The sequence below is a fragment of the Anabrus simplex genome, chromosome 1 (genome assembly GCF_040414725.1).
Source record: "Anabrus simplex isolate iqAnaSimp1 chromosome 1, ASM4041472v1, whole genome shotgun sequence".
Classification (NCBI taxonomy): Eukaryota; Metazoa; Arthropoda; class Insecta; order Orthoptera; family Tettigoniidae; genus Anabrus; species Anabrus simplex.
The window spans coordinates 1,435,010,417-1,435,034,463 of record NC_090265.1 but is presented as its reverse complement, the minus strand read 5'-3'; the positions used below and the strand labels follow the sequence as shown (position 1 = coordinate 1,435,034,463).

General features: G+C 40.7%; 2 protein-coding genes across 2 annotated transcripts in view; one reads left to right on the top strand and one right to left on the bottom strand.

The window, feature by feature from the left end:
- LOC136860295 (anosmin-1) overlaps positions 1-24,047 on the bottom strand; it is a 288,905-nt gene that overhangs the window by 27,237 nt on the left and 237,621 nt on the right. The window lies entirely within an intron of this gene.
- On the top strand, positions 897-12,282 carry LOC136879237 (prothoracicotropic hormone). The gene is made up of 2 exons (XM_067153048.2): positions 897-944; positions 11,595-12,282. Exons 1-2 carry the CDS (start codon positions 900-902, stop codon positions 12,036-12,038), a joined length of 489 nt encoding a protein of 162 aa, XP_067009149.1. The 5' UTR covers positions 897-899; the 3' UTR covers positions 12,039-12,282.

The window sequence follows — 24,047 nt, the reverse complement described above, 5'->3', positions numbered from 1 at the left end:
ACTTGTCGACTCACTTCCACGGCGTCTCACTGCAGTTCGCAGGGCCAGAGGATGCCCCACACGCTATTAGGTGACTATCCCATGACATTTGCTAAGTCAATGTATATATCTTACTTCACTATTGAGGAATCTTGCTATTATTCTTAGTGGTATCTGTCACTCCTTTGTATTTGCAGTCTCAGCTTGTGTGTGGCTCCCTGATCTTGCTGATCCTAGGCTTTAATCTAGTTGTACGCTTTACTGCCTTGATTTTGCAGCTCCTATTTATTGTAGGTACGTTCAGTTGTATAAATTATAGATAATTATTATTTTATTTATTATAATAGGCCTACATAATAAATTATTATTTATTATGTTCACATCATTCTAGAAGAACGAAATATTAGGTAGGCTAAATGAAATTCCGGGAGGAGGTTTCTAATGACTCCTTCCTTACACTTTTCTAAGATAAAATCATCTAATAAGTAGATGAAATGGATCGTCCCTGTGACTTGAATATAAATTAATTTTAACTTTGAGATTATATCTTCAACATCTGTCTAATATTGTGTTAAAATCGTTCGTTAGCTTTTCTTTCAAAACACGTCTCTTTCAGCTATACAAATCATTCATAGCGAAAAGCAATGCTAAGAACGTCTTTTAAAGTGTCCTTAAAACATATATTTTATCAAGATGAGGTGATGGACGACAGAGATCAGATTTCCTGAAGCCAAATGAATAAAAGAAGATAGTTACGTCTTCCTCCCTGCAGCCAACAGCGCCGTGGCGCCCGGATCTTTTGTGCAAGAGACGCCGCCTACTGGTCTAATCGTCGGTGATCCATTGTCTCAGTTACCCGTCCAACCTTTATATAAACGTGGACTACGACGTCTCATTCATCATTCGTTCAATCACTGCGGATGCGGCCTGTACCTACATCCAGGAAGATGAGCCCCAGCGCCAAGGTAACAGTTTGTTCGTAATTTTGTATTTAGGATTTTAGTAGCGTTAATCTATCTATATAAATAAAATCGTAACGACCGTGTGTCTGTACAATGGCTATTTTGGCGAAACTTCCGTACAGTTCCGTTTCAGGTGTAATAATGACCATCCGCATAATTTTTAGCTTTGGTGTCTGTCTGTTTGTCTGTTTGTCTATAACTTGAAAAATACTGGATATATTTCTACCAAAATTCATATTTAGAATCCACCTGTCTCTGTGTACGTTTCAGGGCCATTATTGTTTCTAAATGAGTGAATTGACTGGGGGATTGTAGGAAACCGAAACCGCGATTTTGCACTCCCATAAAATATACATAACCGAACTTAATGGAAATGTACCTGCTTTAATGGAGATCAATTTCTAAACCTTAATAAGGGAGATATCATTAACGGACCGTTTTTTGGTACAAGTCCCACCAGACTTAACTCAAGAGCGGGTACGTGTAAAGCCTATTTATTTTAACTCGAAAACTACTGGAGATATTTCAACCAAACTTCATATTTAGCATCCACCTGTCCAAAGGTAGGTTTTTAGGTCCAAACCATGTCAAATTTCCGAAATGGACTTGGGGTTTATTGGGAACTGAAACAGTGATTTTACTCTCCCACAATATATACAAGACCAGCCTGACTGAAAATCTACCAATCTTCATTGAAATTCATTTCTAAAACTTTTTTCTCATGTGCATTTTTTCTACAGGAGGAATAATAAGGGAGATATTACGAACGGTCGGTTTTGCAGGCTAAGTCCAGCGGACGTAGGCCAAAAGGTGTTGTACGTGGAGCAGATTCCTTATCTATCTATATAAATAAAATCGTAACGACCGTGTGTCTGCGCATTGAGTATTATGGTGACATTTTCGTATAGCTATCCATTTAAGGGGTAATAATGATCATCTGCATATTTTTTAGATATAGTTTCCTGAATGTCCTAAATTTTACACCCTTCGCCCAAAATCAAGATTGCGGCACAATCTGCCAGACGAGGCAGAAAATTGAAATTAGGCGAAATTATGCGATTTAGCCTGTAACCGACGGAAAACTTCGAAGATCTTTAAATTTTCACTTTTTATCCCCGAAGAATATCGAAATATGGAAGCAATTTTAATGACGGTGCAGACCTTCGTTTCGAGGTATTTTGCGGCTAAACGGTCAATCGTATCAGAAAATGGGTGGCCCAATCTCAATTCAATTTGGAGTGATCTACAACTTTGGTCCTATGACGTTTCGTCGTATCTCTATTCCTTATATGTTAGATTAGTCTCGATTTCTCGATTATACCTAAGTTTTGCTCTTTGTACACGTATAATTTGTAATTCGAATCACTTATATGAAAGATAGAATCATCTAATTCTACACGAATATTGGCCCACGCAGTATCCATACGTGAGCCAAATTCTATGTATGTAGCTGTCACATTCGTACCCAAAAGTAATGCACTGTGAGACAACCTTACGAAAATTTCACCCTATTCAACGTTCCTAACTCAATTTTACCCATAAATAGATGAGACAAGAGAAAATATCTTAAGACCAGCCATTTAGACAGCTAAATGAGGCGTCTTATAGTACAGTCCATTTGTCGATATCATGTATCATTTAGCAGCAATTAATCTGTAAATGAAGGTTTGCAATATTGTAAACATGCATATACTTCATATGTCGATCTATATATATCCATTGAAGTCGATTTGTAGTGACGTAGAAAGGGTGTTTTTGCCATTATAATTAATATTTTACATCGATAGTGACTCTCAGCAGGATGGCGTCTGCTATTGTAATCATTACTCTCCACATCGACTTTGACTGGAAGTAGGAATAGGATCCTTCTCCAACCCCTTTGTAACTAGCATTTAGCAAGGAGGGACTACCATTGTAATTAATAATTGCCTTCTCGATTTGACTGGCAGAACTCAAGGGAGCATGCAATTATGTTCAAAACTCCCCTAAGCGATTGTGTTTGGGAGTAGGCAAGTGTGCCTGATATTGTAAACAAATTTACCCATCTAAAATGTGACTGGCATTAGGCATAGTTGCCCTGCTATTGTAACAGAAGCTTACTAACTCGGTGTGACTGCTATTAAGAAAAGGGGCCTGTCATTATGATGATAACAGCACAACTCAATTTTGACTGGCAGTATGGAAGGTGCCTGCTATTATAATAAAAACTCTTCAGATGTAATCTGTCTGGAAGTAGGAAAAGGCTCCTGCCGCTGTAACGAAAACTCCCCAAATCGATTGTGATGGCGCAGTAGGTAATGGAGCCTCCCGTTATAATGAAAACTTTCCTACTCGATTGTGAATGGCGGTAGACAAGTGAGCCAGCCGTTATCATGACAACTCCGCAACTTACACCTTACATTGGAAACAACGTATGGGAATATCCCCCTGCTGTTTCTGGATAACGCTAAGAAGCATGCAGTTTAAAAAAATCTTATTTGCTGCATGTACAGTAATTTACTTCGATAACCGTATACAATGTAGAATACCGTAGCGGAGCACGGATACATTTGCTAGTCATAAGTAGCCTATATTTGATTTGTACCGATATAGAAATTACGCCAGTTCAATAAATTTTGGGTACATTTCCTAGTCATAAATATACTTGATTTGTACCGATATAGAGATTACGTCAGTTCAATAAATTTTAATAAATCCCATGATATAATTCTGCATTATTGTGTTGTCTGTGCATGGCAGATCATTTTTCAGGTGGTTTAGTAAAGAAAGGAATGTTACATTCTCCTTTTTGAGGCCTGTAGTGTTTTACTCCATGTGTTTTGTACTGAAAACGCCACCTACAAGAGTACTTGAGATTGTATAGTATAGAATGAGCCCGAGTTCCTCGCATTTCATATTTTGTCAGACTTTATTTTAATTATTATCAAACGAAGCGAGTGGTTGCGGGGTTTGGGCCACGTAGGTGTCAGCTTACATTCGGTAGATAATGAGTTCGAACCCCACTGTCGGCAGCCCTGAAGATGTTCTCCTTGGTTTCCCATTTTTGAAATTGTAAACAAATATATATATATTATCGAAATATAATTTCGCTTATGTAGACACAAATTCAGTTGCTCCTGAGAACAAACATATCTGAGAGGAACTTATACGATACCATGCGCTTATTCTTTCTTTGAGCGACTATTCCTACAGTTCTTATGGGAAACGATCCGAATGGGGATTTTGTACTAAGGTACTAGATTTTTCGCAACAATAATTTCCTTATATTTAAAATAATGAAATATTAATAATAATATATTTGTCTTGGTATTCCATCACTCTAACTACTTTTACGGTTTACGGAGACGCCGAGGTGCCATAAACTTTGTACTGTTCTTTTATGTACCGGTAGATCTACCAACACGAAGTTGACATATTTGAGCACCATCAAATACAACCAGTCTGAGCCGTCAGCGCTCTATCATCTGAGCTGGTCATATAGACAATGATCGAAAAAGTAACGGAAAAGCAAATGGACATGTTTATTTGAAAAATGGTTTAATGCCATCGATAATTTGGCGAATATAAATCCTTCAACACGAAATAGATATTAACCCCCACTGCACTTAACGCCCTTGAAAGGGATTTGGCCTGCCCAGCGACCGCTACTCAGCCCGAAGGCCTGCAGATTACAAGGGGCCGTGTGATCAGCACGACACATCCCCTCGGCCGTTATTCTGGGCTTTCGAGACCGGAGCCGCCATTTCACCGTCAGATAGCTCCTCAATTCTAATCACGTAGGCTGAGTGGACCTCGAACCAGCCCTCAGGTCGAGAGAAAAATCCCTGACCTCGCCGGGAATCGGACCCGGGGCCTCAGGGAGAGAGGCAGGCACGCTACCCCTACACCACGGGGCCGGCGAAATAGATATTACTTCATATTTTTGGTAGATACCCCTTCATGTCCATGTACAGTATGCAAGAAATAAAATAAATTTTCATTCACCGAACTCGATAGCTGCAGTCTCTTAAGTGCGGCAAGTATCCATTATTCGGGAGATAGTGGGTTCGAGCCCCACTGTCAGCAGCCCTGAAGATGGTTTTCCGTGGTTTCCTGTTCACACAAGGCAAATGCTGGGGCTGTACCTTAAATAAAGCCACGGCCGCTTCCTTCCCATCATCCCCATCGCCGCCATAGGACCTATCTGTGTCGGTGCGACGTAAAGCAACTTCAAATGTCAATGTTCCAATGAACATCCAAGGGCTGTTTCAGTAGCGTGCAGATTTTATTTTTTAGAGTGCATTTCATAAGAATGCTCCAGAGATGACTGTGCCTAATTTGTCTTCATCTGATTGACTCATTATTCTGAATACTTTTGTGTTGATAATTCTTTCATGTGCGCTGTTCTTGACCTATATAGCGTGATAAATGTATTGCCTTTTCACATTTCAAGCCATATATGCGTTGTCTGAAACGTTCAGACATTCCGGTTGGCATTTCTGTTCCTTGCCATAATATATTCCTCAATATCCAAGCTCTTAGATGCTCTTAGGGGACGGCTCATTGGAGCTATACATTTCATAGAAGGAACCTATGTTGAAACATGATCTATCCAGTACACTACACTAGTCATGTGGGGAAACATTTCCAACTCTTCCATTGCCTGGATGCTGGAAATTATCGTAGATTTATTAAAGGATTCAGAGACATCCTAAGATTTCAATTACAGTTTCATTCAGTTCCTTTACTAACTGGGTTGGTCATTTTGTCTACTTCAATTAGACTGCTAAAGTATTCTTTACTTATAATAGCGGTTCGGCCTCTTGGCTAAATGGTAAACTTTGTAGCCTTCGGTTTAGACTGCCCTGAGTTCGATTCCTGGCTAGGCAGGGGATTTAAAACCACGTCTGCTTAACTCCTCTAGCTTGAGTACTGGGTGTCTTTGCTCGTCTCAGTACACATCTTCATAAAACACACAATATTTTCAACCACTACAGATACACACACTAGCGAATCCATCCCTACCGAGCTCGATAGCTGCAGTCGCTTAAGTGCGGCCAGTATCCAGTAATCGGGAGATTGTGGGTTCGGACCCCACTGTCGGCAGCCCTGAAGATGGTTTTCCGTGGTTTCCCATTTTCACACCAGGCAAATGCCGGGGCTGTACCTTACTTAAGGCCACGGGCGCTTCCTTCCAATTCCTAGGCCTTTCCTATCCCATTGTCGCCGTAAGACATATCTGTGTCGGTGGGACGTAAAGCAAATAGCAAAAATAAAAATAAAATAAAAAATAAATCCATCCCTCCATATAGAGTTGGCATCATGGAGTATATCTGGCATTAATACTGGGCCAAATACTGAAGTGCCGACATTAATCAAATGGGAAAGAGACCAGAGAAAGGAGATTCTTTAATTATATTGTCCACAGTCATGGTCTATGAGTTATTTAAGTCGCCTTTTTCACACCGATGGCTCAGATTCGATTCCCCAGGTCTGTCACTAATTTGAGAGGGCGAGTCTCCGATAACATTACTGAGGAGAGATATGGGCTAAAATCTCACTGTCAGCCATAAGTTATACCCTCCCTTCATACTTCATCTCCAAGTAATGCCGTGATGATAGTGTCATTTATTCTCAAGGACATGGCAGCCGAGTGACATAGGCGGCTGTGGTTTGAATCGCGACCAATGGACATGTGACTTTTAAAACAAACACTTACCTCCCTACAGTTTGCATTCCACGTTCAGGTCTTGTGGACACTAGTCAAACTTTCACACTCACACTAATAATAATTTGCAGTCTGGACAGATCTTTCAGGTAGGATGGCCAGCGTCTGCCGTGCAATTGTATGTAATTGAAGTGGAGGAATATTTTATGTGTTACTGTGAATTGCAAAGAAATGTACAAATGTCTAGTCGCCAAGCGATTGGAATTAACCATTGACGATTAAAATTTTTCATCCTGGGAATCCAACCCGGACGCCTTAGACCGAAGGCTCACGCGCTACCACTCAGCCAAGAATGCGGACTTCAAACATAATAAGTACACAGGAATAATGAACGAGATGTTCCAAGATTCTTCCATGAAGCAAGAACAGTCTTACGTGGTGTTTACGAATAGGGGAAAAATAAATAAGGATTTATTTCTCTTTCTTTATTTGCTCACTCATTAATTATATTACATTTTATTGTACAAGATTTAAGCTTATAGCCCCAACAATACCAGTAGACTTCCGTGCATATTAGGAAGCTCCTCTTCAGGTCAAAATTCTAGCATTTCAGTGCCCCTTTGCTATTTTTATTTTACGTCACATCGACGGTGGGGCAAGAAAGAAAGTGAGGTACAGCCCCAGCCACCACTTTCCTGGTGACAATGGGACACAGAGGAAAACCATCCTCGGGGCTGCCGACAGTGGGGTTCTAACTCATTACCTACCGAATACAAGGTCAAAGCTACCTGACCTAAACGGCGTAGCTAACTCTTTCATTGTCTAATGTCTATTTTGATGTTTGTTCGTCTGTAACTCGGGTCAAGAGAGGGGAACGGAGTGGTCATGGTATCGAGAAAGCTACCAATGACATATTTGATCAGAAGTGATTCAAATTTACAGAATGACCGCAGTGGAAGTCGAACGAGCTAAAGAAAGCTCGTAGTTTTACGTGATTGTTGATACCATGAGCATAGTAATGGCACCTCCTGTTTCAATTGGGATCCGAACCACAGAAACGTGACTTTTCATGTCAAAAAACCCATATGGATTGGCTGAGATCACCTTAAGGAGAAGCCAGTGATGGTGTAGGCTATCGTGCTGAGAGTCGAACCTATAGTTTCACTGAGTACTTGCCTAACTTCCTCGTGCTTAAACTGGTTGAGCAACTGTGACTGGTATTATATTTTTTGGTAGTGGAATTACGAATCATTCATTACTGAGATTTTTCCTTGCTGATGCATTGAGCAAAATTTGTGAAGTGAGGCAAGGAAGATGCTTCTAATTCATTTGTAGGACACACTGGGACTCTGTAGGAAACACTTGTGTGGCATGACCTATCATCTGAAAAAACATCAATGTTAAACTTATATTATTTGAAGATCATAAGTGATCGCTGCTAGTGAACGTGAAGTGGTCAAGTACTTTGCTTATGTTATCGGATGTACTATAGGCTAGACTGACAACAGTTTCATGTACAAACTGAATAAATGTTAGGCTGTATGATGTTCATGCTACCAAGATGTACAAACTGAATAAATGTTAGGCTGTATGATGTTCATGCTACCAAGATGTACAAACTGAATAAATGTTAGGCTGTATGATGTTCATGCTACCAAGATGTACAAACTGAATAAATGTTAGGCTGTATGATGTTCATGCTACCAAGATGTACAAACTGAATAAATGTTAGGCTGTATGATGTTCATGCTACCAAGATGTGCCTGTAAATTTGAGTGAACTTTAAGTGGCTTTTGAAGTAGAAAAGTTTCTCCAGAGCTTGAAATAAGCTAATATTTTAGAACTGTGGTTGGGGGATAGTGTTCAAGTATTCTTTCCACTTACTTGTGCTTAGCTTGTCACTTTAATCTTTCCTACCGAACGAAGGACGTTCTTGGTCAACTGTGGTGCTGTGCAGCAGCTAAAGTGCAAATCCACTGGTCGGTCGAACCCGGGGCTTACAGGTAAGAAACAAGAATGCTACATAGAACCCCCGACCCAACGGGGCTGGTAAGATATATTTCTACAATAAATATTATTTTACATGCCTGCACTAAAAATGGGTATATGGTTATTTCTGGGAGGAAATGTGGCTAGGCATAGTGATGACCATATAGTCGTGAGGTTACGGCAAGAGAAAGCCTTTACCTACCACTCGTACAAGGGCTTCGATAGCCTGTACGGAGATGCCTTTGCTTGGATCGCCCAGGAGAGATCCGATATAATAGACCATCCAGATTGACGCGCAGGAAGTCTAGATGGCATCAAATCAAAACGCTTATTATTATTATTATTATTATTATTATTATTATTATTATTATTATTATTATTATATTACTTACCGGTCAACTTCGAGATGTTTCTAGCCGGCTGCCTACCCGAGGCATATGCGATTTAAATTAACCCGGAAGGACGTGGGCTTCCGCCGATTAGTCGAAAATTCAGGAAGGGGATTACTACTTCTGGAGGGCCGATAACCTTAGATGTTAGGCCCTTTAAACAACAAACATCATCATCATCATCATCATCATCATCTACTTCTGGACAAGCTCATGGTTCTGAGTTCACTCTGTCTATGCGAGGTTAATTCCTGGGGGTAAAACGGTCATGCATTGAGCTAAACACTCTATTTCACTTACAAGGGACATCCAAGTTGAGCGCTCAGAACCGCACGAAAACATACGTAACACATTCACTCCCAGCTCCCTCCATGGGTATTTAATCATGCAGCCCACCGATTTTTAGGTGATACCCGGCCTCGCTAGGTAACATGAAACACATGGCTTTAAGCTCAAAGTCTTTAGGCTTTTTTCAATAGTGAAATTATCAGCGTTTCACCGCCGTGTAGCATTGGGGTCATTAGTTGGAATGCTGCATCTTTCCAAGACGCAGGCGATAGTGCGCAGTTGAGACACAACTACAAGCCTCCTATGTAGGACAGTGCATTGACGGTGCGCTAGGGGAAGCATGTACCTCTACTTGAATAAATGCCTGCCTTTGGCCTATAACATGGCCTATCATGGCTTTAACTCAGTATCTCTCCTATACCGTAAACCCTAAAATCTGAAGAAAGGAAATACAGTACCTTCACAAGATGATCTAGTATGATTTTGTTACTTGCAACGACTATTCATTATATCACTCCGCACCACTTGAATCCAAACCGCGCACTTCAGAGACCTCGGAACTGGCACGTTTATATTTAAATCACACATACGACAATGCGGAAAATTACCCCAAACTCCGGTAAAATGTTTATCTATCCGCTATCTACCAGCAAATTGATATACTGTGTAATCTAGCGTACATTTGAACGTAAAACGTTGGCGCGAATTCAGATACGACTGAGGTCGGATACGGTATCTTACACACGTAAAACCATGTCGGATATGGGGGCGAATGTGTTAAATATAGGTCGTTCATCACAAAAACAGTAGTGTCTGACTTTTCCATGAAAAGTTCAGCAGTTGCCTGCTAGCGCCATTAGATGGTGGCATGTTGTATCCGCACAGACAAGCTTAGTTTGTATTACGAGTGTATCTCTTGGAGTGTTCGGTTGAGGGTTACTACGTAAACTGTGCACTTTGGCTTCATGAGGAGAATCAGTCCCATAGATGTTTAAAAATATCAGAGACAAAGTTGTGGTATCGAAATCTATTCGAAGTCGTGGATATGGAGTTCGTGATTATGCAATAGAGCACAATAATACAGAAATATAATGGAGATGGCACAGAAATATGTGACGTTACGCAGGATAGATAGTATAGGCTAGTGATTTCGAAGGAGAGGAAGGACCTGCATCTGAAAGTGGCTCTTCACGCAGTGCAAGACTTATCTACAGAGCAACGAGACAGCTTACTGAAGAACATTTATGAGGACTATTACAATCGTGGCTTCAACTCCTACAGCAAACTAATGAGGCGCAATAAGTGCATTAGAAATAAATCAAGTTGCAAATTCTTTTTAAATTATGACATTAGCAAATGACCAGAAGGAGCTAACTTCAAAGGACAAAGGCTGTTACAATTATTAACTTGTCACAATTTGATGGATCAAGGGCGTATTGGTATCTGCAAATGTGGGCACTAGAAGCGTCTAAAATGGTTCATATATGATCTATCCTTTAAAAGCTCAACTCAAGTTTATTGTCTCCACTATAGCTCGCAATATTCCGCGTAGTCAAACAGCTCTTCTCCTTACCTCCTCCGCCAAGACTTCCCAGCCCAAAGATTTCAATATTTTCATAAATGTTGAAGGCTTCCGTACCAGTTCGGTCTGCTGAGATTTGAAGGTACCCAAATACACCAGCCGCATGTCGGTAGATTCGCCGTTACATAAAAGAAATCCTGCGGGGCAAAATTCGGGCACCTCTTTTACTTCGAAAACCGTGAAAGAAGTTAGTGGGTCGTAAGGTAATAATAATAATAATAATAATAATAATAATAATAATAATAATAATAATAATAATAACAATAATAATAATAATAATAATAATAATAATAATAATAATATCATTTATTATTACCTGGCGAGGTGGCCGTGCGGTTAGAGGCGCGCGGCTGTAAACTTGCATCCGGGAGATAGTGGGTTCGAATCCCACTGTCGGTAGCCTTGAAGATGGTTTCCCATTTTTACACCAGGCAAATGCTGGGGCTGTACCTTAATTAAGGCCACGGCCGCTTCCTGCCAACACCTAGGTCTTTCCTATCCCATCGCCACTATAAGACCTATCTGTGTCGGTGCGACGTAAAACCGCTAGCAAAATAATAACAATTATTATTATTATTACTATTACCAGCATCATACGATCAAGACACTCGGACGTAAATAATAATTTATATCTGTATTACTTTTATAATGCTACCTAATTTTCAAATTAGGTAATTTAATGCAACCTTCATTGTGTTTAAATATCATGTCTTGGAGGAACTTTTACGACGGTCGTTAACAGTGAATTTTATTTACAGACGGTTTGGATTGTACTGGTGATGCTGCAAATGGCTGTGAATCTGGATGGTGTTGGGCTTCAGGCTGTCCCTTTACTGCCGTGGGAGAACGACGTGGGCGAGTGTGAAGACAGCGAGGATGGTCAGTCTCAATGCGTGGCCAAGCGTCAGATGGTGGGGATGGGTGTAGATCCTCTGCCATGCTTTTGTGAGGCTGAGCCGCACTACAAGGACCTGGGACCGCAGTACTACCCTCGCTACTTACCCTACGTGCGCTGCAAAGCATCATCATGCTGGATACCTCCCTACCAGTGTGTCCAGCGCACCTATAAAGTCCATGTCCTCAAGCGACGGGGGCTCGCCTTCACTGAAGAGGACAAAACGTTGCCCGCAGACCTACGTCGGGACTGGCACTTCGAGAAACTGAATGTTGTTGTTGGTTGCGAGTGCTCTCTCCAGTATTAACAGCTGTTAATGTAATTCTGTATACTGCGTTTATTTCCTTTCGCCTTTCTGTCACGCCTTAATTGCTAGAAACAAATGTGTTTTCCAGTCTTATCAGGACTTATTTCCTATGTTACGTTTAAAATTATTCAGAGGTCCAGTGTTCTACAATCCAGTAATTGAAGAATGGCCGTAGGTACTTTCATACAATTCGGTTTGTATAAATAAAAGTGTTAATATCATGATTTGAAGTATACGGATTAAAAAAGGCACTCACTGGTTTTACTTTATAATAAACCTTTATACTCTTGAAAATCCACAGCTTGTTTCCAGTCATTCGACCGGGTCAGGAATAGAATGAATGAAGCCCCCACCTATCGGCGAAGATAGGTAACGTGCCGGCTGCCATAGCCTGTCGCACTCCTCTGGGGCAATGACAAATGATAGATAGGATTAAATGTTAATGGAGTGTGTTGCTGGAATGACATATGAGAGGGAAAACCGGAGTACCCGGAGAAAAACCTGTCCCGCCTCTGCTCTGTCCAGTACAAATTTCTCATGGAGTGACCGCGATTTGAACCACGGCATCCAACGGTAAGAGGCCGGCGTTCTGCCGCCTGAGCCACGAAGGCTTCTACCTTTATACTTATGATTTAAGAAATTCGAGCCAAGCAACTTATCGTTAAAGAGCTGAAAACAGCTATTAAAGGCTGCTGACGTTACAAATACTCTGAAATGAAATGTCTGGACTTATTTGGTCTCGAATTTAGTACCATGTTGTTGCTAGTCATGGATACTAGTTGAACCAGTAAGAGTAGAAACTCGATTTTGCCTACAACTGATGCCAGAGAAAATAGTATGCGTTACTTAACCATCACCCTGATGAGACTCGAAGCTTAGTTATTAATATTTCTTCAACAAATTATCATCGGTTAGTCGTTTCTGAACAAACCCACCTTTTTATAGCTAAATCCTTCATGCACTTCGTCCACCCGTCATGAACTATAAAGTGAATTTGAAAAATCGGCGCTATACCGTACCTGACCGCGTTAGCATAAATAGTGTGGCTCTCTGCTAGTAACTGACAGGGTTCAAATCCTGAAGGAGTCTGGCATTTTTATGTAGCTGAATTTGATAGACATAATTCACATGTTAACGTTTATTTCTTTATACAGATAATTACATAATTTCTAAAATGGGACTAAATTGGTGTAACATAATTGCCTTCGAGTCAAAACTTTTCTGACATAACAACTTGCAACGCCATGTCAAAGTATTCAATAATAATAATAAATAATAATAATAATAATAATAATAATAATAATAATAATAATAATAATAATAATAATAATAATGGCACTAAATCAGACAGGAAGTAATTCGTACATTGATCACGTGAGGAGCGCAGTTAGTTAAGTGATAACCTTATGTGTTCAAGTTTGGAGGATCGAATTCGGTACATTCAAGTGGCATTTGAAATATTTTAAATGTGAAAGAACTCTGCCGATAGATTTACGCTTAATAAACGGCGTGATTCAGCCGCCCTTGTTTTTCTTCTTCTTTAATTGTTTACCCTTCAGGGCCGGTTTTTCCCTCGGACTTAGCGAGGGATCCCACCTCTACCGCTTCAAGGACAATGTCCTGGAGCTTCAGACTCTGGGTCGGGGATACAATTGGGGAGGATGACCAGTACCTCACCCAGGCGGCCTCACCTGCTATGCTGAACAGGGGCCTTGCGGGGGATGGGAAGATCGGAAGGGATAGACAAGGAAGTGGGACGGAAGCGGCCATGACCTAAAGTTAGGTACCATCCCGGCATTTGCCTGGAGTCGGGAGGAGAAGTAGGAAACAACGGAAAACCACTTTCAGGATGGCCGAGGTGGGAATCGAACCCACTTCTACTCATTTGACCTCCCGAGGCTGAGTGGACCTTGTTCCAGCCCTTGTACCACTTTTCAAATTTCGTTGCAGAGCCGGGAATCGAACCCGGACCTCCGGGGGTGGCAATGGTTAGTGTGATTAGCTGACGGACGGACGGCTGGCTGGTGTTCACCTGTTGTGCAGTCGCCCTTGTACTGATGTGTGGATTACTACAAGCTGCCTCCAGAACGGCTTCTTCTGTTTCATCCGATGTAACGGGCCTATCGCGGACTGGTGGCTGGTTGGAAATAACGCCCGTTGTCCTTAGGCGGAATGCAGTAGCAGCCGGGTGTCGCCTGTAGCGACACCGTTCTTCATACAGACGTAGTGCTTTGCACGCGTTTTGTCTTTCTACCCCATGAATGAGGAGCATGTCAATGTATTCCTCTGTGGAAAACATGCCGAATGACAGCAGAGATTACAGTACATTGAGGCCCTAACCAGCGGAGTATGCGGACACAACATGAATAACAGCGTCATTCTTTCTTTCTTTCTTTCTTTCTTTCTTTCATAATCTGCTTACCCTCCAGGGTTGGTTTTTCCCTCGGACTCAGCGAGGAATCCCACCTCTACCGCCTCAAGGGCAGTGTCCTGGAGCTTCAGACTTTGGGGTCGGGGGATACAACTTGGGAGAATGACCAGTACCTCGCCCAGGCGGCCTTACCTGCTATGCTGAACAGGGGCCTTGTGGAGGGAAGGGAAGATTGGATGTGACAGACAAGGAAGAGGGAAAGAAGCGGCCGTGGTCTTAAGTTAGGTACCATCCCGTCATTTGCCTGGAGGACAGGTGGAAAACCACGGAAAACCACTTCCAGGATGGCTGAGGTGGGAATCGAACCCACCTCTACTCAGTTGACCTCCCGTGGCTGAGTGGACACGCATTTTAAAAATATATTTCACGAATTGATGAATATTATAAAAACAAGTAAGAATGTTCAAATTTCGTTTTATCCTTTTAATACTTGAATGCTAGAAATTATTCAAATGGTCTAGTTATGTTTCCTTTTCTCTTTACCAGCCCAAAAATTAGTGCATGCTGGTGCCATGCTCTGTCACTGGTGTGAGGTCAGCTGGCTAGTTTGTTGGTAACTTTCAGTTACGTCATGCTCCGGTGACGTCATCGGCTTTCACGGAACTGTACGTGTTCGTATTTCAAATAGTTTTTGGAAAATATTCAGGGATAGTTTAATAATAATTTCATGAGCTGTTTCTTACCGGTAACTTTCTATTACGTCGTGTTCCACAATGACATCATCGGGTTTCTGGGCACTGTACTTGTAGTTTTATTATTATTATTATTATTATTATTATTATTATTATTATTATTATTATTATTATCGTATTTTAAAATGTTTTGTAAATGATTTAGGGGTTGATTAATGAGAACCCGCGAGTTACCGAATTATATATAGTTAGTAGAGTTTGATTTGTTGTACTTTATTTGTAAATGATCTAATTTAGTAGAATAAAGGGTAGAAATCGTTTAGGTGTGTGTGTGATCGTACAGGTTATTCTGGTTTGATTCTTTCGCGACGAATATTCCCATTTCCTCCTTTATTTGTGTATATACATACGTTGCGCCAGCTAACATCTCTATGTGGTAATTTTGTGGGATACATACTGACCCGCAGCACATATCTTATCAAGAGCAAGAATTCTTTGACATTGTCGCACAGTACTGAATTTTAAATGACAGAAACTTACTGACCAAAGTTCTAGGCTAAAGTATTTCTCATAGTAGTTTTCCTAGGCGCAACGACGACATATTGACTTTCTATTATTTTCGATTTGTAATATTTTAAGATCTGTGCTGGTATCTGTAAAGTGGTGGGCTTTGTTATACAAGTGTTCACAGAAAACTGAGTGTCTGTTGTGTCTAACTACTCTTTTGTGTTCTTTGTAACAGGTGTAAAAGAATGCGCTTTGTTTGTCCGAAATATGTGGCATTACAATTTGATTCTTGGCATGTGAGTTCTTGTATTTCTGATTTGGAGAGATTTCTTTAATTAGATTGCATTCAGTAATTTGCTTTTGTAATGTGTTTTTTATTTTGTATCCTATTTTGAAACCTTGATTTTTGAATACGTTAACTATGTTATATATATATATTTTTGTTCAAGAAATTGAGAACTACATATTTACCGTTTTCGGGTGCAGATTTGTTTAGTCTCTTCCCTTTGTTAATAGACGGTCTACTGTGTTGGGCAGATGGTTGTTTTCTGCCACGGTTTTCTTTATTTTTGCATTCAAAATAAGCAATACATTACAAAAACGATTTACTAAACGCAATCTAAATAAAGAAACCTCTCCTTATCAGAGCTATATGAACTCAAATGCCAAGAACCAAATTTTAATAACACATTTATCGGCCAAACAAAACGCAATTTTTACACCAGTTACAAGGAACACAAAACCACAGTTAGACACAACAACAGACACTCAGCCTTCTGCGAACACATATATGACAACGCCCACTGCTTCACAGTCATCAGCAAAGGTTTTAAAATATTACACATCGAAAACAACAGAAAGTCAATATATGGAAGGAGCTATATATATTCTAAGGGGCCGATGACCTTCGATGTTAGACCCCTTAAAATAACAAGCATCATCATCATCATCATCATCATCAGATATATTCTATATAATTTGTTAATTCACTGTTTCCCATCAACAATATCTAAATCATGTAAAAATGTTAAAATAACATAATAATAATAATAATAACAAAACTCCAAGTATTGTTTCACGAAACGCGACGACGTCACCGGAATACAACGTAAAATTCCAGCTCATTAAATTCTCATGAAACAACCCCTAAATATTTTCCGAAAACAATTTAAACTACGGTAATAATAATAATAATAATAATAATAATAATAATAATAATAATAATAATAATAATAATAATAATAATAATAATAATAATAATAATAATAATAATAATGAAGTACAGTACAGTACCGCCAAAGCCGATGATGTCATCGGAACATGATGCAACTGAATATTACCGACAAACTAGCTAGCTGGCATCGCTCCAATGACAGGCCATTGCACCACCTTACACTCTTTGTTGTACTGGGAAGGAAAGAGTAATCACAGCTAGAGCATTTAAATAAGTTATAAAATACAACTGTTAAAGGGATAAACAGAATTTAAACATAAATGTTTTTATATTTCTTAATAATGTTTGTCGAATCATAATAAATATTTAAAAAATAAAAATTGGTTCTGATGAAATCTGATTATGTTCTTTCAAGAACAAAATTTATGCAACCTTATACACACATTTCCTAAATTTTTGTTAGACTGAATTATTGTCGACAGATTGAAGAACTTGTATAATGTAATAAATGGTAACTTCACCAGACAGATTTCACCGCAAGAATAAGGTTCTCTAATTGGTCTCGTGGAAATGTTTACAATGGAAATTGGGATCCAGAATTAAAGTTTATGTCTGAGGAAACATGGCTCCATTTTCTCGATATGTAAGTTCTCAAAATGAGTGATTGTACAGTTCTGAAAACCCGCATATTGTACAGGAAGTGCCACTGCATCCCATTAAAATGGTGAGTAGTAAACGTGTACAAATGTACAATATTTATATTCGTGCACCTATTTTATTCTTTAGCTACTAAATGTTCTTATTTGCCGGTAGTAATAGAAATTTCTCCCCCCCCCCAGTCGCCGCAGGCAAGACACGCGGTTGGATAGCGGAAGTCGGCCGGCAGTCGAATGATGCGAAAGATTCCTCATAAAATGATAGTGCGGATGGCAACCGACGAGATGTTAAGCATGTATTATTATTATTATTATTATTATTATTATTATTATTATTATTATTATTATTATTATTATTATTATTATTATTATTATTTCTTCAAGGTATTTCTTCATAAGATATTCGTAGTCCCTACGAGCGAATCCATCTATATACAATGCTAAACTAAACCAAACCGGATTAGAGTTAAGATGAAACGATGGAGTACATATTTCTTTTCATTTTGAGTTGAATTTAGCGTTGTTCTAGTCAAAATGCTATTGCCTACATATTATTGGATATTTGTAAAATTAGTTCTATAGAATATATAGTGCAATGTGTGCACCTGCGAAGTAAGTACTATCAATTTAGATGCTTCCAGAATGCTAGTAAGAGCATTTTGTTATTTAATAGGTGAAATTTCGCTCATTTTAAGACATTAAGTCAATAAGAACGTACTAATCAGAATAAATTCGCCCATATGATGAAGATAATTAAGATGTTGCTTAGAATAAATTATCCGCTTCACGTTTTAGAATCGAAAATGACATTTTTCAATGATTTTTGTTCATAGGATGAAGATAATGAATTAGCGTACGGGGTGCTGCAGGTATACTCCGCGGTATTTCGGGTTGCCGCTTCTGACCGGAGCATTTACAAAGAAAGGAAAGGAAAAATCACAGTATATTTGAATATTTCTGCCAGTTTCATGTCAATAAATGATCAGGAAAGCCCCTTACTAGTGTTTAACGCAATGCAACTGTACTAATTAGGTTCTTTCCCACTCTTGTTAACATTGTAGGTGTTATTGTTGTTGCTGCACGAAATTTATACACAAAGGTTGGCCCTGTTTTCAGTAGTGCCTTCGACACTGTCAACACTCAGTTAGTACTGCAGAAACTTCCAGAAACTACACTGACTGACAGAGCAAATGCAACATCAAGAAGGAGTGGTTCGAAAGGGATGAAAGTTGGGGAAAAAACAGACACGGCACGGACGAATAATTGATGTTTATTTCAAACTGATATGCAGGTTACACAATGCGCACGGCATCGACTCAGTAGGATGTAGGAGCACCGCGAGCGGCGATGCACGCAGAAACACGTCGAGGTACAGAGTCAATAAGAGTGCGGATGGTGTTCTGAGGGATGGTTCTCCATTCTCTGTCAATCATTTGCCACAGTTGGTCGTCCGTACGAGGCTGGGGCAGAGTTTGCAAACGGCGTCCAATGAGATCCCACACGTGTTCGATTGGTGAGAGATCCGGAGAGTACGCTCTCCACGGAAGCATCTGTACACCTCGTAGAGCCTGTTGGGAGATGCGAGCAGTGTGTGGGCGGGCATTATCCTGCTGAAACAGAGCATTGGGCAGCCCCTGAAGGTACGGGAGTGCCACCGCCCGCAGCACATGCTGCACGTAGCGGTGGGCATTTAACGTGCCTTGAATACGCACTAGAGGTGACGTGGAATCATACGCAATAGCGCCCCAAACCATGATGCCGCGTTGTCTAGCGGTAGGGCGCTCCACAGTTACTGCCGGATTTGACCTTTCTCCACGCCGACGCCACACTCGTCTGCGGTGACTATCACTGACAGAACAGAAGCGTGACTCTTCGGAGAACACGACGTTCCGCCATTCCCTCATCCAAGTCGCTCTAGCCCGGCACCATGCCAGGCGTGCACGTCTATGCTGTGGAGTCAATGGTAGTCTTCTGAGCGGACGCCGGGAGTGCAGGCCTCCTTCAACCAATCGACGGGAAATTGTTCTGGTCGATATTGGAACAGCCAGGGTGTCTTGCACATGCTGAAGAATGGCGGTTAACGTGGCGTGCGGGGCTGCCACCGCTTGGCGGCGGATGCGCTGATCCTCGCGTGCTGACGTCACTCGGGCTGCGCCTGGACCCCTCGCACGTGCCACATGTCCCTGCGCCAACCATCTTCGTCACAGGCGCTGCACCGTGGACCAATCCCTATGGGTATCGGCTGCGATTTGACGAAACGACCAACCTGCCCTTCTCAGCCCGATCACCATACCCCTCGTAAAGTCGTCTGTCTGCTGGAAATGCCTCCGTTGACGGCGGCCTGTCATTCTTAGCTATACACGTGTCCTGTGGCACACGACAACACGTTCTACAATGACTGTCGGCTGAGAAATCACGGTACGAAGTGGGCCATTCGCCAACGCCGTGCCCCATTTATCGTTCGCTACGTGCGCAGCACAGCGGCGCATTTCACATCATGAGCATACCTCAGTGACGTCAGTCTACCCTGCAATTGGCATAAAGTTCTGACCACTCCTTCTTGGTGTTGCATTTGCTCTGTCAGTCAGTGTACATTTTAATAGAGTTTCACTACGGTTCTTCTCTTATCCTAAAAATCGTCGACAAAGTGTGACAGTGGAAAATTTATATTCAGGATGGCAAAGTAAGGCCCTCGTGTCCTCAGAGGTCGGTCCCCGGACCACTGTTACTTATCATCTAAATTAATAACGTATCAAAAGCTCTTAAAGTATGCAAATTTTCAAGTGTGTGCAGATGATGTACAGATTAATTATCATTCAAACTTTAGTGTTATAGGTACTGCAATTATTAGAATAAATTTTTCCCCACAACATCATAGTGACTAAGCAACAACAAAAAAGAATAGAAAACAGCGTGTTAATAAAACCGAATTAATCTCAAGTTATTATCATCGGTATCGGTACAAATCTATATTTTCGTAAGCAATAGGACATCCCTTTAATAATTTTAAATAATGAAATCATACTTTACATCAGTGACTAACTCAGGAATTATAATGACTGAGATCCTAAATTGGACTCAGTAGATGAGAAGCACATGCAATAAAGTTCATGATTAATGCTTTTACCGACTGAAACGGTTCTATTTACTTCTTTAATTATAAAATCTTTCTGCAACTGCTGCAGATTGCCAAAGGAAAAGATTGCATTAACAACGATAATGGATATAGATACATGAGATCGTATTAGGGTAAGTGTAGGCAAAGGAGTGAGGCAGGTCAAACATTTATTTGAGGTCCGCAAGAATGATTTTTGATGATCATGATGGACTTCTTGAGTGTGGTAATGGCGATGTTATAGATGAAATCTCTATTCAGCCAAAAGGTATTGCAGAAGTTGACAAAGAATTGAGGTATGGTTCCTCGAGCACCTAACATCAAGCCGATTACAGAGATGGATGAGAGCTTGTACTTTTGATAGAAGTCCACCGTTTCTTCATAAATTCGCTCCCTGATACTATCTATATTTGACTATTGCGACGCTGTGGTGACTGAAATAACCTACGACAGTAAAAAGAAAGCAGACCGGTGCATGAACAGCTGCATATCTTTAATCTGCTATACGATGCTCATATGTCATCTTATTATAAGGAGCTGTCGTGGCTTCGAGTGCACCAGCGCTGTGAACACATGTTTTCACTTCTACATAAACTACTTTTCGCTAATACTTCTTCTTCTTCTCCTTAATCTGTTTACCCTCCAGGGTTGGCTTTTCCCTCGGACTCAGCGAGGGATCCCACCTCTACCGACTCAAGGGCAGTGTTCTGGAGCGTGAGACTTTGGCTCGGGGATACAGCTGGGCCCAGGCGGCCTCACCTGCTATGCTGAACAGGGGCCTTGGCGGGGGATAGGAAGATTGGAAGGGATGGAAAAGGAAGAGGGAAGGAAGCGGCCGTGGCATTAAGTTAGGTTCCATCCCGGCATTTGCCTGGAGGAGAAGTGGGAAACCACGGAAAACCACTTCGAGGATGGCTGAGGCGGGAATCGAACCCACCTCTACTAAGTTGAGTTACCGAGGCTGAGTGGTCCCCGTTCCCGCACTCGTACCACTTTTTAAATTTCGTGGCAGAGCTGGGAATCGAACTCGAGCCTCCAGGGGTGGCAGAGAATCACGCTAACCACTACACCACTCCACTAATACTCCTGACTATATTTCTTCGCTTTTTTCTTACCTCTTATCGTATCATGACCACAATACAAAATTTGGATCTCCTCTTCCCATACCCGTAAACCACACTGCTGTTTACAACCGCTCCTTCATAATCTCTGTGTTCAGGTCATGGAGTTTTCTACCTTCGAACATTAGGCTAGAGACGTTCACTCGCATCGCAAGTTTAAAGTGACTTGCCGTAAGAACTTGCTAAGTAGATTCCACCGACTTGCTGGGTATACTCTTCGACGATTAAGTGTAAAATAATACCTTGAGCCCTAACTTCGCCACAAATAAAAGGATTATCTATCTATCTATCTATCTATCTATCTATCTATCTATCTATCTATCTATCTATCTATCTATCTATCTATCTATCTATCTATCTATCTATCTATCTATCTATCTATCCATATGTCGATACACAGCATAGCCACAAGCTCGTTTTACGTTTAACGTGGCCTCACTATAGCTCTGAATTTAACTAGACTGAATGTTTTATATGCAGAACTATTTATGTACTGACCAGTGCACAGAGCTTTCACGCGGTATGTGAGCAAGTTGAGTTCTCAATTAGTCCTCAGCCCCTGCAGCGTTTGGCAACTTCTTCGACTCTACGTTGTTGCGTGTAGCCTTTCCGTGCATCACAATGAAAGCGGTTAGACCACCATTCTACTGCGGAGTATGTATCTGAAGTACCCGATGCTTTAAGGATAGTTATCAACAAAAAATAATTTAATAAGTGAAAACCCACAAATGAAATAAACGATTTGACAGCAGAAAGATGAATGAAAGTGTAACTAAAGAAGTTGCACAAATTCAGACTTAATGTTTGAAAGTTAGTCAATACGAAAATAGTTGACATTCTTTGACATTTCGTAACATAGGTCTCTAAATATCGTGCTTATTAAAAAATGTCCACATTAGGTAAGAAAATCTTGTATCCATTTTCCATATAACGACTTTGTTTTGAGCATTTTAATTGTGACGTAAAATAAAAAGGGTTTACATTTGTAATCGCAAATAAAACACTGTAAATTATATCATAACATACTCGTAGTTTATTCATGAACATAATGAGAACTTGAATAAGTGTTATTTCCACAGGAATACTGCATCTATAAAATAGGTCTTTAAATTATTGAAAATTGCCGGGGATAGGGAATGGAATAAGAATGAATATCTTGGTAAGAAAATCAGTAAATTAGCATTATCTTTTGCAGGATTCAAGAACGAACATCATAATCTTCCTCCTATGCCATGCAGCGAGCTGAAACAATCTATCTGTGATAATTTGCTCAGTTTACCATAAAAAAATAAAATATAACTTTTGATACGTCATGTAGACCATTGAGGGTATTGGCCTGGCAAGATGATTTTTACACAGCCAGAGGCTTGCAGATATTGCCGCCACGCGGTCAGCGTGATGACTTCCTTTGGCTGACTCTCATATAAGACAGTTTCCCAGTTGAAACAAGAGGCAGAGAGAAGTCCATTCCAAACTTAAGTCCAGGACTGAAAGCCGTTGACTAGCCTAGATTCGATTCTCAATACGCTACCCCTGATCGAGTTAGTTTGCAATTATGGTACGACATACACAGTAAAGCTGTATAACAGTTGTACAGTTATGTACAACTAGGTATATATGAACCACTAATTCTTTGATTATAACTACAAATTTACTCTTGGATTACGGATGATATTTATTTTAGTAGAATATGCTCAGAAGTAATTGATGTATGCATATTTCTTGTCACAGATTATTTTGATGCTGTTGCTGTGGACTCATTCAGTTAAATTTACAAGTTCACCTTTTCTGTGTTATAAAAGCCGAGACCGTTATCGTACTTTAAATTTTAGAAATGAGAGGCTTGCCACAATCAGAAGTATGGAAAATGGTATCCGGGTGGTTCACCCACCCCTTGCGATCTTGTTTCATTCAAGCCGCCAAGTTTACTACAATTCAAAAATACATTGGTCCCTCTCCCTAAACCGGCGTAATACAACGAGGTGTGTGGTTACGGGCTAGAAAACAACGGAAATTGTGAGCGCTACTAATTCTTTATGAGTACCCCGAATGAACCCGTAAAACTAGCACAGATACCTTACAACAGGGGATGCACTCACACAGACCAGGAACATGCACTGTATAGGCTGGGAACTGCCCGGTGCATGGCAAGCCTCGCAATAGCTCACTTAGCAGGCGCATGATCGGAGATCGGAAAGTGAGGAGTACTCGGGGGTTTCAGTTAACCTCAGCCAGTTTTCAACCATGACCAGTAAAATTTTTCTTGCTATTTGTTTTACGTCGCACCGACACATGGGAGAGGAAAGGCCTAGAAATGCGAAGGAATCGGCCGTGGCCTTAATTAAGATACAGCCCCAGAATTTGCCTGGTATG